At 37.0% G+C, this 15,783-nt stretch overlaps 1 protein-coding gene across 3 annotated transcripts in view; it reads left to right on the top strand.

Annotated features, from left to right (window-relative positions):
* Positions 1 to 15,783, top strand: part of XPO1 (exportin 1) — a 44,933-nt gene that overhangs the window by 8,329 nt on the left and 20,821 nt on the right. For 2 of the 3 annotated variants that reach the window (XM_026485112.4, XM_026485120.4), the window contains exons 3-4: positions 1,263 to 1,364; positions 4,825 to 4,897. In XM_026485112.4, coding sequence (XP_026340897.1) covers positions 1,263 to 1,364; positions 4,825 to 4,897 — 175 coding nt within the window. Of the gene's footprint in view, positions 1 to 1,262; positions 1,365 to 2,476; positions 2,541 to 4,824; positions 4,898 to 15,783 lie in introns of those variants that run through there. The other variant, XM_044377907.3, reaches the window with a different exon arrangement.

The following is a 15,783-nucleotide window of genomic DNA, read 5'->3' as shown; positions in this document are numbered from 1 at the left end:
CAGCGGGAAGTCTGCTTCTCCCTCTCCCACTCCCCTTGCTTGTGTTCCCTCTCTCGCTGTCTCTCTCTCTGTCAAATAAATAAAATCTTTAAAAAAAAAAAAAGTGTTAATGTTTGTTAATTGTAGGTGATGGCTATATAGGTTTTTATTATTTCTGGGTTTGCATTTTAAGGTTTTTTTTTTATTTATTTATGTGACAGAGACAGCCCGCGAGAAAGGGAACACAAGCAGGGGGAGTGGGAGAAGAAGCAGGCTCCAAGCAGAGGAGCTCGATGCGGGACTCGATCCCAGAACGCCGGGATCACGCCCTGAGCCGAAGGCAGACGCTTTAACGACTGCGCTACCCAGGCGCCCTGGGTTTGCATTTTAAAGATGAAAGTAGGGGTGCCTGGGTGGCTCAGTAGGTCAAAAGTCTGACTCTTGGTTTCAGCTCAGGTCATGATCCAGGGTCCTGAGATCGAACCCACCCCCATCAGGCTCTGTGCTCAGTGAAGAGTCTGCTTGTGATTCTCTCCCTCTGCCCAACCCCCCCCCCCCCCCCCCCCCCCCGCACGCCTGCGCTCCCTCTCAAATAAATAAGATCTTAAAGATATGAAAACAAAACTTTCATAATCTAGGAATTTATATGAAATTTAGAAGACTTTTAGAGAATGAAAAGTGTATTTATAATAAATTTAAGAGACTTTGTAAAGGGTTTCAGGGTCTTCATGTTTTCTATATATGATTGGGTATATATAGATATGGGTATTTGATGTTTGTGGCCTTACTTAGACCTAGTTTTTATCAGTTTTCTCAAGGAAAAAAACATTTTTTTTCTGCACGAAATATATTTTTATAGGTAAAGTTCATTGGAGATAATCTTGGTAACTTGTAAGGCAGGCAGTACCATAACATAATTTATCTAAGTATATGTGAATTTTTGTATGTTGCTTTCAGTTGATTGTTAAGTGCTGAGAGCTTCCTTCATGTTAGAGAAATCTTTGTTAGCATTGGTTGAATTTAAGTTCCATTTTGAGAATACCAAATAAAGTAAATTGCAAAATAAAAAAACCTGTTTCAAAGGGATATAAATTCCCATTTTAAATTGAAGTTTAAGAGTGGTAATGGATACATTTTTATTTCTATGGACTAATTAATTTCTTGAGTGTTTCAGAAAGTTAATAGAATCACTGTCCTATTAGGATTTGTGCCTTGCTCAATACCTTTAATGAATGTTTAAAAAGAACAAGCGAGCTTAAAATTATTTTCATGTAATATTTTAGCAAAGAATGGCTCAAGAAGTACTGACACATTTAAAGGAGCATCCTGATGCATGGACAAGAGTCGACACAATTTTGGAATTTTCACAGAATATGAACACGAAAGTAAGCAAGTGGTGGTTTTAAAACCCATTATTTCTTCTTTTCTTCCAGTCATAAACTTTGAGGAAGGTATCTCATTTTTAGTATTAGCATTTGTTATCTCAAATTATTTAATATTGTTAACTTATTTCAAAATTTAGTCTTAAACATAGAATTAATTCTTGCAAATAGTCCTAAGAATTATGAATGAAGTTTTGTAATTGGGACTAGTATGCAAGGTGGCTTTTTTTGGTTGCTTTTTTGGTTTTGTTTTTGTTTTTCTTTTTAGAATATGTATACAGATTTAAGTAGCATAAATTCTGAATGTTATTCAGAGATGAAACATAACATCAGAGGAATTATTTTGGGCAAGTAATCAATATAATAATACAGGCTAGGCACCTCCAACACCAAGTTGTATGGGCAGCATAAAACCCTGCTCCATGGTACCAATGCTTTTAATGGGACAGCACTCAGTTTTTATTTGCAATTGAAAAATGTTATAATTTGGGTCCTTTTTTCCTAGTTTGAACAGAAGGGTTGATCAAAATGTGTTTTGACTGTTTTAGGCTTGATGATTCACACTTCTCTTTAAACTGCCTTAAAGTAATAAAATACCATGCATGGCATTCTGTTTAATACACACAAGATTTCCACTTGGTATACATTGTGTTAAAACAGAAAATAGCCATTTTCACATTTGTTTCTGAAATCAGACTGTATTAATTAACAGTTTTAAAATATTAATTAGTTTTGACATCTTGTAAATTTTAGGGCAAAAATACAGTCCAGAACTTCCTCAAAGTGCTAACCTTAAGTAACATAATAGTGTTTGCCTGTTTGCTTGCCTGGTAAATTTTGCTTTTTATACTGACAGACATTACTAATGTTTAAGTTGATTTATCAACAGTATTTTTAAAAACTCAAATTTGTCTTGTGAAAAATGAGATGATTAGAGGAACAGAAAGAAAGCAACAGGTAAAGAATTCTTCAATTTACATAAATTACAAATGATTTGGTGCTAAATTTATGCACTATTACATTTGGCTTTTATGCAATCATTTTTTTTTCTTTAAAGATGTTAACACTACCTGATATTAATCATAATGTTCCATTATGTTGATTGCTTGTAATAGGAAGAAAAGGGGTGTCTTCCTGTGCAACTGACACAGCTAGGCTTTGACGGCAGGCCTCCACAAGGTCTACCCTTTTGATTCCCTTTAACTGAATTCTGTTCATCAATTGTTTTTGTTTCATGGGCGGTGGGGGGGGAAAGGGGAATTCAATGCATAAAATAAGTATTTCTAAGGGCTCAGTAGAAATTTCTACCATAGGGATCATTTCATGCATTTATTTTTTCATTTAGTCTTTGCTGTTATCTGTCCCTCATCTTCATAACTCAGCAGTGGATTTCTCAAGTCCTGAGATATAAAGCAGAAATGTAATTAATTCTTTAGAATGATATTTTGGATAATTTATGGGTATTTCCAAAATAGTCATTTATCATTGGGCCTTAGATTTGGCTAGCAGTTAAGATTTTTTTTTATCAGAATACTATATTTCGAAAAATGTGAATTCTCTTCATATGTGGAGTCTTAATCTTTAGGTGAGATTGGGTTTTAGGATATTATGATGGTGATCTTTGTATTCCTTTGACTTAACTCAAAAAGCTTTTATTGGGCTTACTGCCTCAGTGGGGTTGGCAGAAGGAGAAAAATATGAATTGTATCTTCAGCAAGCTAATGCTACTTTTTTACAGTTGGAGAAAGGAGTAGAGGTTATTAAATAGGTAATTTAGATAACAAAGTATCAAACATAAAGGAAGCAGGGTAATAGCATAAGCTGAAAAACATTGGCCAAATAGGGTGAAGTTATTGAGATTATTGCTTCTTACTGGTATATTTATGGTGGATTTTTAGTTTTTTAAAGATCTTTTTAATTGGTTCAGAATTAGCAAGAGGATATATTCCATGTAGTAAGAAGTGCATTGTTTTGACTTAGTAAAACTTTGACAGTGTCATTTCATGTCTATAAAATTCAAAGTTTTTAGGTTAGTATGTTCTCAAAGGTTAATTTAAAATTTGAGTCAATCAGAAACCTTTGCCTATCTATATTTTTCTGAGACCTAGACCTGTAAAGGGATTGTAAATGAACAGGTTAGAAAGTTTCAGTATTTACTGCTGATTATGAAACCCTTTGATGGTATCAAATTTGTAATTTCAGAATTTTGCTTTGGCCTTGTTTTTATTTTGGAAGTCTTTTTAAGGAATGTTCTGCAAATGTAGGATTTTAGTTGAAATGGCAAAATTTTCTTGAAAAGTAAGAAATGTTAAAATAAAAGAAAACAGCAAAAACATTTACTATTTGAGCACAATGTAGTTTGGGACAGTCTATATTGTGCTTTGGATAAAATGAGCATTCACATGATCCCTTTGGTTGAAATACTAATGCTCCTATTTTATTGTGTGATGACTAACCATTTTAAAGATGAACTCTTATTCTCAGCCAAAACTTGCAATCTGAGGTTCTATGTCAATATATGAATGAGTTTACCTTTCAGGTATTATAGTTCATTCTTCCCTACTTGAGACTGTTGAAACATACCACAACAATTTTGTCCCTTTTCTTCCTCCTGTCTATCCACACTAATTGGTCATGGTAATAATTTTGGGTAGTAACTCCTATAGCATTATAAATTGTTGTGAATGTTGTTGACTATTTAGAGTGAGTAATCAGCAGGAGGGACAAAATGGCTTGAAGGTGGTATCTATTTATTAACTTTCTTATACTTTTAGTTAAGACTTTTATATTTAGGAAGGAATACCTGAAAGGTAAAAACAGATTGCAACATGTGTTTGTGTATTATTTTTGACTGTGCACAAAAGTTTATCTTTAAATTAGTAGAAATAGCAAATGTAAGGGTGGGGTTAAAATTTTAAAATTAAACCCGTGGGCTGTCTTGCTGCTCCTTAAGTAACACACCAGAGATGTTTTATAAAACACTTTCTATAGAAAGTATCTGTGACAATACTTTAATACTTGGCCAAGAGCTTACATCTCCTAGAGGATGGTAGGAAGCTTGAGAGCATCCAAGCTGCTAAATTCTTAGGAGCCTGGTCGTGTTAAAGTACGTGAGCCTATGAGCAGTCATTTATGCTGTGAATTCATATCTGGCTGCTACTTTTCCTTCTACAGATAAGCCCATTTGGCTGCTAAAGGGCTTTTTATTTGGTTCTTCCTCCTGGTGTGAGCATGTATAAACAGCAGGACGTTAAATAGAGTAGTAAACAATACAATGAGGAAAATGCATGAAAACTCAGTATATGGGTGAATAGATTCTTGTTTAATATATGTAATTAAACTTGGTAGCATAATGTTTTTGAAACTTTAGATGTAAATGTGTGAATGTCTGTCCATTTGTGATTCCTGAAAGTTGCCAGTATTACAGCAATATATTCACATGTTTCTATTCTCCAATTTTCAGTATTATGGACTACAAATTTTGGAAAATGTGATAAAAACAAGGTGGAAGATTCTTCCAAGGAACCAGTGTGAAGGTAGGAAAATGTTTTAAAGAATTGTAAATTCAGAATTGTATTAGTTTTGTTATTTTTATTATAGTTGAATATTGGGCAGGGGGGCAGTGGTGTTAAATCTTCAGTAGTTCAGCTCTGATGGAGATTACTGCTTTCATATGTGGCAAGGCAGGTTCTCTATATTTGGGGGCACGGGAGGAGAAAGCTTACTCTTTGGGGGAAAGAGGAGACCAAAGTGGTCAAACTGTTCACAATAAATGATGTGGTGAAAAAATACATATCAGCTTGTAGAGTTAATCAGGACCATGACTAAAGTGAATGAAGTTGAATATGTGTTCTTATACATGTTTTTGTTTGCCAAACAGTAACTGGATGAGTAATAAGTATTGTAGCACGTTAAATAGTACATAAATTTAACAAAACAAAGAAAAACTAAAAATCAAAGATTGGGGCACCTGGGTGGCTCCGTCGGTTAAGTGTCCAACTCTTGATCTCCCCTCAGATCTTGATCTTGGGGTCATGAGTTCAAGCCTCGTGTTGGCGCAGGGCATGGAGACTACTTAAAATTTTAAAAATCACAAAGCTTTACCTTAGGAAACTTCTGGGCTTGCTTCAGAAGAGGTCAGCTTCTAAATTAGGGAAAGAAGAGAAAATGAAGGTGTGATGATGCCTGCCATAGATACTTAACTTTTGCCCTTACGCTAAGTTAGTAAAGGTAGTCCTAGTTTGAGAAACTTGGAGCAAGCTTGGTCTCTTGGATATATTGATAAAATTACTTCCAGTTTTCATATACTGCCTCTTATCACCTGCTTTATATCACTTGTTTGTTTAATCTCTGAGGAATACATAAATATAAGCCTAGACTTTACGATGGGGAGTATGCTACTACTGGTGGCATTTTTTTTTCCCTATTAAATTATGGTCTCCTTTCTTTGTTGATCTTTAATATGTCTTTCACTTGCTTTCTCATGTCCTCTTTATGGTGGGAAAGAGTCCTGGATTTATGCATCTAGTCTTTCTGTAGAAAGCTGGTATCTTTTTAGCGTATTTAGAGGTGAATAAGATAGTTGTTAATGGCAATATCCTTACTGTCCCATAAACCATTGGGGGGGAAATAGTACCTCCAAAAGAGGTTCCTGTTTAAATGTTTTATTTGGGGTTGCAACCATTTTATATGATGATGTGTGACCTCAGAAGTTATGAGTACAGTTTGGCTGTGTGGCCCACATAGATCTCCATACTTTGTCACTGCTCTCAGGAATCTTAGGTGTAGTTCTTGTTCTTTGGCTGCTATTGGTTAAGCCCCTCTTCTTTTTCTAAACACCTAGGCTTAGACCTCTTACCACATAAGGATTGTACTAGATGATCTTCAACATTTTTTCCAGCTTTAAAATTAAATGATTGAAAATGATACCAAAGTCATGGTTCTGTTTGTTACTGAAAAAATTAGAACTAACGATCTCCCTGAGGATTTGGCATTTTTAGCTTTCTACGTGAATGGAAGTAGTATGTATGTTTTGGTTTTTATCCTGAAGTCACAATAGCTCTCATATTTATGTATAAGTATCAAATGTACACATATTCCAGGGTGCATAAGACTGTTTACTTTTGAAAATCTGTCATGTTGGAAAAAACTGGAGAGAAGTGGTAGTGATTCTGCTTGACTTAAAAGAGAGTTCTGTTTTATTCATGTGTTCTATTCTGTGTTGTGAGATACTTCTTTGTTTCTCTACAAATAATACAGTTGGCCCCTGAATAGCATAGGGTTTAGGGGTAACACCACCACCACCACCCCCATGCAATTGAAAATCCATGTATAACTTTGGACTCTTCAAAACATAACTACTGATGGCCTACTGTTGACTGGAAGCCTCGCCAATAATAAAGTTGATGAACACCTATTTTGTATATAATTTATATTCTATACTGTACTTTTATGTAATGTAACATTTCTGGGGAAAAGAACGTTATTAAGAAAATCAAGGAGAATATACATTTACAGTACTGTACTGTATATGTATTTTTAATGCGCATATGAATGGACTTGTCCATTTCAAGCCCATGTTGTTCAAGGATCAGCTGTATCTATAAAAAAGATGTATCAGAATCACCTTTCCCTGGGTTTTTCCGCTCAAGACTAGTAATAAGATGAGGCAGCTGAAGATACTCCACTGCTCACATAATGGTTGCCATTGTTAGTGAGGTCATTATTTGGAGGAAAAAGTGTGCTGTAACTCTAGAATGTTACACATGGGGGCGCCTGGGTGGCTCAGGTGGTTAACTGTCTGCCTTCAGCTCAGGCCAGGATCTCCACGTACTGGGATCAAGCCCCACGTCGGGCTCCTGACTCAGCAGGGATTCTGCTTCTCCCTCCCCCTCTGCTTCTCCCGTACTCATGCTTTCTCTCTGTATCTGTCTCAAATGAATAAATAAAATCTTTAAAAAAAAAAAAAAGAATCTTACACAAGCTCATTAGCAGAGCATGTAAGGGGCGCCTGGGTGGCTCAATCGGTTAAGTGTCTGACTCTTGATTTTAGCTCAGGTCATGATCTTGGGGTCACGGGATGGAGCCCAGCATTGGGCTCCACGCACAGTGTGGAGTCTGCTTGACTCTCTCCCTGTACTCCCCCCCCTCCTTTGCATGCATGCTGTCTTGCTTACCCCCCTTCCAAATGAATAAATCTTTTTTTAAAATTTTTTTAATTTATTTTTTAATTTTTATTTATTTTATTTGATGATTCATTAGTTGCATATAACACCCAGTGCACCATGCAATACGTGCCCTCCTTACTACTCATCACCAGCCTATCCCCTTCCCTCACCCCCTCCCCTCTGAAGCCCTCAGTTGGTTTCTCAGAGTCCATAGTCTCTCATGCTTCATTCTGAATAAATCTTTTTTTAAAAAAAACATATAAAATACCTCTCAAGAGAATGTTTGTGAACTCTAGATTTAGATAGACAACAGCTTTGCACGATGCATTTAGTGATTTGTTTTTTTTAAGGTAAAACATTGGAAAATAAATGCAGTACTATGTTAATTTATAATTATTTTCAACGTTGTCAATCCTGAGAGGCTTCTCCAATCTTAAGATTTTGTATCTCACAAAATACATTAACATTTCTGGGGCGCCTGGGTGGCTCAGTCATTAAGCTCTGCCTTCGGCTCAGGGCATGATCCCAGAGTCCTGGGATCGAGCTCCACATCAGGCTCTTTCGCTGGGAGCCTCCTTCTTCCTCTCCCACTCCTCCTGTTTGTGTTCCCTCTCTCGCTAGCTCTCTCTCTGTCAAAAATCTTTAAAATAAAAAAATTTCTGAATGTTACTTTTCCTTCACCTTTAAGTAACATAAGTATTGGGAAAAAATTTGTATAACCCACTAATAGTATATATTTTTGCTATAACTCTTGTAAATGTTTTAAAACTGTTGTCTCCACTTGTTAGGTATTCCTTCTCCAACTTAGCATATATATTTATTTATCTGGTACATATATTGTGTATCTGCTTTGTACAAAGCACTAGTAGGTATTAAGACTATGTAAATATATTCCTATATCAAAGTGTTATAGGTGGGAAGATACACATGGACGTAGAGAAAAAGTTAAATTATGTAAATATGAGTGCTACTCTTGCTTAAAAGAGGGCAGTGATGATCAGGTTGGGCCCTTAAACGAGCTCCTTCACGCAAATAGCAGTGCTAGATACATTTTAAAGGAAGAATAAGTTTGACCACACAGACAGCAAGCCAAAATAACTTATTTTTTAATCTGCTTTCAGGTTTTTGTCCATAAGTATATGTTGATTTTCTTTTTTCTTTTCTTTTCCTTTCTTTTTTTAAGGGTAATGACATTTTCATTTTAGCCCTTTTGTCTAAAGCACTTTGCCAGGAAAATCCCTGACCATTCTAGACTATGTTAGATGTCTCTTGCTGTATTCCCTTAAGTGTATCCTGTTCCAGTGGACCACAAATGAATAAAATTTCAAAAAGAAAATACACAACAGATAACAATTAGCCAAGTAAAAGTGTTGCAAAACATTAAATTAGAAGATTATAATTTTTTAGGGGCGCCTGGGTGGCACAGCGGTTAAGCGTCTGCCTTCGGCTCAGGGCGTGATCCCGGCGTTATGGGATGGAGCCCCACATCAGGCTCTTCCGCTGGGAGCCTGCTTCTTCCTCTCCCACTCCCCCTGCTTGTGCTCCCTCTCTCGCTGGCTGTCTCTATCTCTGTCGAATAAATAAATAAAATCTTTAAAAAAAGAAAAAAAAGATTATAATTTTTTAAAAGGGAGATCTATTTCATAGTAGAACATTTTAACAAATTTAGACTTAAAAATTTACTACATTTCTCTGGTTTTTATCATTTTGCGTTAGTCCAGAAAAATATTTCCATCTCCTGTCCCCCCAAGTATAAGTTTAATGATGTTAAGGATCCAAGAATGTTATGCATTCTTTTTTTTTTTTTAAGATTTTATTCATCTTCATCTATTTATTTGAGAAAGAGAGCAAGCACAAGTAGGATGGGGGGGGAGGTGGTGGGAAGGGCGGAGGGGGAGGAAGAAGCAGGCTCCTGCTGAGCAGGGAGCCCAGTGCAGTGTTCTATCCCAACACCGGGGATGGTGACCTAAGCCAAAGGCAGACACTTAGCTGACTGATCCACCCAGGCACCCCTGTTGATTGCATTCTTATGCTTGGTATGTAATTACTAAATTAGCGAATTACTATTTTTAGTGTTTCTCCAGTTTACTTCATTCCTCTACTTTAAGGGCCTAATGAGTTCCCCAATATTTTTGCTCGTACATATTTGTAAATTGTTTATGTATTTTAATTGTTAACATATGTATCTTATATATATTATGTATATATATTATATAATTGTTTATATAGTATTTTTGAAGCTTCGAAGTGAATATTTGCATAGTGAGTTATGTAGGTCAGAGACTGAATTTTTGACTGAGAAAAAATGAAGGGAGAATTTTTGTTTCAACTAAAAACTTTTTTTTAAAGTATAGTTTACATACGATGTTTTATTAGTTTCAGGTGTACAACATAATGCCATGCTCACCACAAGTATAGCTACCATTTGTTACCATACAATGCTATTATAATATTATTGGCTGTATTTTCTGTGCTGTACCTTTTATTCCTGTGATTTATTCATTCTGTACTGGAAGCCTGTACAATCCAGTCCCCTTCATCCCTTTTGCCTATCCCCCTAAACATCTCCCCTCTAGTAACCACTAGTTTTCTCTGTATTTATGGGTCTGTTTCTGCTTTTTTTTTTTTTGTTCCCGTTTTTTAGATTCCACTTACAAGTAAAATGATATGGTATTTTGTCTTTCTCTGTCTGACTTTATTCACTTAGCATTATACCTTCAAGAACTCTTTTTTTTTTTTTGGTACTATTCCGGTGTGTGTGTGTGTGTCCAGCCCACATCTTCTTTATCCGTTCATCCATCAGTGGACACTTAGGTTGCTTCCATATCTTGGCTATTGTAAATAATGCTGCAGTAAACATAGGGGTGCATTTATCTTTGTGAATTCGTGTTTTCATTTTATTTGGGTAAATACCCAGTGGTGAAATAACTGGATCATATGGTAGTTGTATTTGTAATTTTTTGAGGAACCTCCATACTGTTTTTCACAGTGGCTGCACCAATTTACATTCCCACCAGGAGTGCATTAGGTTCCTTTTTCTCCATATTCTCACCAGCACTCATTATTTCTTGTCTGATTCTAGCCATTCTGACAGATGGAAGGTCTCTCATTGTGATTTTGGTCTGCATTTCCCTGATGATTTGTGATGTTGAGTATCTTTTCATGTGTCTGTTTGCCAACTGTATGTCTTCTTTAGAAAATTTAGAAAATAACTATTCTAAAGTCCCCTGCCCATTTCTTTTCTTTTTTTTTTTTTTTTAAAGATTTTACTTATTTATTTGACAGAGATAGAGACAGCCAGCGAGAGAGGGAACACAAGCAGGGGGGAGTGGGAGAGGAAGAAGCAGGCTCATAGTGGAGGAGCCTGATGTGGGGCTCGATCCCGTAACGCCGGGATCACGCCCTGAGCCGAAGGCAGACGCTCAGACGCTCAACCGCTGTGCCACCCAGGCGCCCCCCCCCCGCCCATTTCTTATCAGATTTGAGGGGGGGGGTGATGTTGAGTTGTATGTTTTTTATGCATTTTTGGTATTAATCCCTTATTGGATATATCATTTGCAAATATCTTTTCCCATTCAATAGGTTGCCTTGTTTTGTTGATGTTTTCCTTTGCTATGTAAAAGCCTTTTGTTTTGGTGTAGTCCCAGTAGTTTATTTTTGCTTTTGTTTCCTTTGCCTGATGAGACACATCTAGAAAATGTTGCTAATGCCAAGATCTGAGAGATTACTTGCCTATGTTTTCTTGTAGGAGTTTTACAGACCTAAGTTTCATACTTAGGTTTTTAACCTATTTTGAGTTTATTTTTGTGTGGTGTGAGAAAGTGGTCCAATTTCATTCTTCTGCATGTAGCTGTCCATTTTTCCCAGCACTGTTTAATGAAGAGAGTTTGTGTTTCCCCATTGTATATTCTTGGCTCTTTTGTCATAGATAAATTGACCAACTTAGCATGGGTTTATTTTTGGGCGCTCTATTCTGTTCCATTGATCTATGTTGAAGGGGAAATTTTAATACGGGGAATAGAGTAATAGAGATTGGTTGCTAGTTCCTGATGTGATTAAAGGTATACCAGAACTGTCAGTGATGTTGCTTCTCTGTCTTGGCTGCCCATCAGCTTTCATTATCCAGGTAATCCACCTCCCTTTTTAAAAATCTTTGTATTTGGATTAGAAAATTTAAATGTTAAAGAAGGGGGAACCCCCTCTGACCCCCCTGCCCGGAAAAAAATTCATCTGTGTAAAGGGTAGCATTTTGTTTTGTTTTTTAAACCAAAAGATGATTTAATCTGTTGAGGTGTATGGTTTACAGGTCATTTCATTTCATGAGATAGATGAGAACTTGCTGATACTGAAAAGAGGAATGGTGAATTTATCATTAGTCCAAAGTAATAAAGTCATAATTGGACATTTTGGAAGTTTGGGTGCTTAAAGGTACCTGGGCAGTTAAAGTTTGAGTTACATATGCCTCTTTTAATTTGGAAAGTTGCTAAACCAATAGATTACCCATAAGGTTTTACTCAGTGCCTTGTTAGTATGATCTTGCAGAAGATACTTTACCTCTCTGAATCTTGACTGCCTTCCAGCCTTATTGGGATATGATAGAAGAGGTAATGTGTACAAAGCTTTGTGCACTTCTGAGTGCTAAGTATGAATAAACACAGCATGCATGTTGCCAGTCTTTTTCCACAAAAATATCTTCATTTCACCAAATAACCATATATTAGTCTCAGATCACCTTGAAATTTTTGCAGTAGCTTCCTAACTGGGGTCCTTAATATCTACTTTCACCACAAATAATTTAGCATGGTTTGTTTTTGTTTTTGTTTTCAGACAAGGGGTTTTAATGCAAGGAATTGACAGGTTTGGTAAGGCCAAGAGAGGGCCGTTCAGGTAACCTAGATGTTAGTAAACACAGGAGGCAGCTACTAACCTTGGGAATGGGGGAACAAAAGGAAAGAGGTGGTTGCCAGAACCTAGAAGCTGTTTAAGTGTACAATTTGGTAAGTTTTGACTTAACTATATGCCCATGAAACCACCACTATAATCAAGATCTTCACCTTTGTGATTGCCTTCTCTTTTACCCTTCCTCCTCCCCAGTCTTTCTGTCACTCATTTGATTAGCTAGAGTAGAATGGCTGGATCATATGGTAGGCGTGTGTGTAACTGCCAAACTATTTTCTAACATCGTTGTGTCGTTTCACATTTTCACTAGCGGTACAGTTGACTTGTGAACAATGTTGAGGGGTTAGGGGAACTGACCCCCTGGAGATCGTAAATCCATGTAAAACTTTTGACTCCCCCCAAATTTAATCATTAATAGCCTACTGATAAACTGGAAGTCTCACTAGTAGTAGTCAATGAGCACGTATTTTTGTATGTTACATGTGTTAATACTCTTAGACTAGAGTAAGCTAGACAAGAGAAAATGTTTAGAAAATCATAAGGAAATAACATTTACAGTACTGTACTGTGTTTATTTAAAAAAAAAACACAAATAAGTGGACCTGTGTTGTTCAAGTGTCAGCTGTAATTATTGAATCTTTAATAAAGGTGGTTTTGTGATGAAATGTACATAATGATATTTACCATTTGAAGTGTACGGTTCAGTATCAAATAAGTACATTCACAGTATTGTACCATTATCACTATCTCCCAAAATTTTTTCATCATCCCAAATTGAAATTGTACCTATTAAACATTAACTGTCCATTATACTGACTCCCCAGTCTCTCTTAACCACTATTACACCCTTTGTGTCTCTATGAATTTGCCTTTCTAAGAAACTCCTGTAGGTGCAGTCTTTAAGATTTTACTTGTTTATTTGAGAGAGAGCAACAGAGAGCATGAGCGGGGAGGACAGGGAGAAGCAGACCCCCCCACTGAGCAGGCTCGATCCTAGGACCCTGGGATTATGACCTGAGCCAAAGGCCAGACTCTTAACCCACTAAGCCATGCAGGCGCCCCATGCAGGGGCATTCTCAACAGTATTTGTTTTCTGTCTGGTTAATTTCACTTAGCATATGTTTCCAAGGTTCATCCGTGTTGCAGTCTTCAACAGTATCTGAATTTCATTTTTTTTTTTTAAGATTTTTATTTATTTGACAGAGACATAGCGAGAGAGGGAACACAAGCAGGGGGAGTGGGAGAGGGAGAAGCAGGCTTCCCACTGAGCAGGGAGCCCAACGAGGGGCTTGATCCCAGAATGCTGGGATCATGACCTGAGCCGAAGGCAGATGGTTAACGACTGAGCCACCCAGGCACCCCTGAATTTCATTTTTGTAAATGGCTGGATATTGCATTGTATACCACATTTTGTTGACTGGTTTGTCTGTAGGTGGATAGTGATGCTGTAAACTTAATAATTCCTATATCTTTTATACTTGTTTGATATCTGAGGCCATAACCCTTTCAAGAGTGATTGATGGGGGTGCCTGGGTGGCTCAGTCAGTTAAACATCTGCCTTCGGCTCAGGTCATGATCCCAGTGCCTGGGCTCAAGCCCCGCCATCAGGCTCCCTGCTCAGCGGGGAATCTGCTGCTCCCTCAACTCCTCCCCCCTGCTTGTGCACGGGCGAGCACACGCTCTCGTGCGCTCTCGCGCTCTCTCACTCTCTCTCTCAAATAAATCTTTAAAAATTAATGATCGATGTTCTTATAGCTCATTCTTCTTAAAATGACTAAACATGTAGGTAATAAATTACAGTGTGGTTCTAGTCTATTTGTGTGAGCCCTAGGTTAAGAATTCCTGCTTTTGAATTGATTTTAGCTATTTGTCTCTCATTTTGCTGTTTGTTCTCTCAAGTATTTCATTGAGTAAGGAGTAGGAACTGTACTCAGGATTCATCTGGACCAGAAGGTATAAAGAGGATAGATAAGTATATTTTAGTATCTGTTCTTGAACAGTGTTGGTGGTTTGTGGTTTAAATGGACAGATACTTGTAATAAACGTTTGTCAGGGTAAAAGAACCTTAACTTTGATTAAAATGGCATTGACAGAGGAATGTACCAAATTTGCATTGTGAGAGGTTAGAGAGTAAACAAATATTTGTTGAATTGGAGGGACCCCTGGCTGGCTCAATCAGTAGAGCATATGACACTTGATCTGAGGGTTGTGAGCTTGAGGCCCACCATGTGGGTAGAGTTTACTTTAAAAAAATAACAAATAGGGACACCTGGCTGGCTCAGTTGGAAGAGCATGTGACTCTTGATCTCGGGGTTGTGAGTTTGAGCCCCATATTGGTTGTAGAGATTACTTCAAATAAATTAACTTTAAAAAATAATAAAGTAGAATTGGATACTTTCAAGTATCGCACAGTAGTTGGAACTGGAGTGAATTCGGTTTTGTCTGTTTTATAAAAGTTTTACTTTTATAATAGTGTGTTAAGACTTTTCATTTTCTCTAATATATGAAAATCAGCCACCGCGAAAGAGAAATCAGAATGTGTAACTTTTTTATTCAACATATTTTATAATTTGTCTAGGAATGCAATTTTTTTAGTAGGTAGAATCATGTATTTGTTTGAAGTTACTTAATGGCAATCTATCACTGACCATATAGGATGGTGAGGTACAACTTTATGATTTAAATTTTGAAAAATAGGGCTTTTGGGGCACCTGAGTGCCTCGTTTGGTTAAGTGTCTGACTCTTGATTTCAGCTCTGGTTATGATCTCAGGGTTGTGGGATTGAGCCCCATGTGGGGGCATTGCGCTCCATGCCCGGCATGGAGTCTGCTCGTCCCTCTCCCTCTGCTCTTCCTCCTGTTCTCTCTCTAAAATAAAAATAAATAAAACTTTAATAAAATATATTTTTTAAAAGTGTTGGGCTTTTGCTTCCATGGGAATATGACACCATCGGTAAGTTTTTGTAGTCAGTAAGTTGTCATATTTTAAAGGGTTTTAGTGAGGGGGCGCCTGGTGGCTCAGTCACTTAAGAGTCCAACTCTTGATCTCAGCTCAGGTCTTGATCTCAGAGTGGTGAATTCAAGCCCCGTATTGGACTTCATGCTAGGCAGGAGCCTACTTAAAAAGTGGGGTGTGGGGGAAACCATTTGTAAAGGTTTATAGTGAATCCTCTATGAAAATCAGATTTGATAATGGCTTTTCTTTTACCCTTGTCATTAAGGACCACTTTTTAAAAGATGTTCCTAGGTGATAAGATTATTAGTATTGTTGCGGATTATTAGTATTGTTGCGTAAATAACTTGCAAGATGATGTGTAACTTCTAAGACAGGATGGAGTTTTATTTATTTGGGGCTTA

Source organism: Ursus arctos, unplaced genomic scaffold (genome assembly GCF_023065955.2).
Source record: "Ursus arctos isolate Adak ecotype North America unplaced genomic scaffold, UrsArc2.0 scaffold_8, whole genome shotgun sequence".
NCBI lineage: Eukaryota > Metazoa > Chordata > Mammalia > Carnivora > Ursidae > Ursus > Ursus arctos.
The sequence above is the reverse complement of the archived record's forward strand: the minus strand, read 5'-3'. Positions and strand labels throughout refer to the sequence as shown.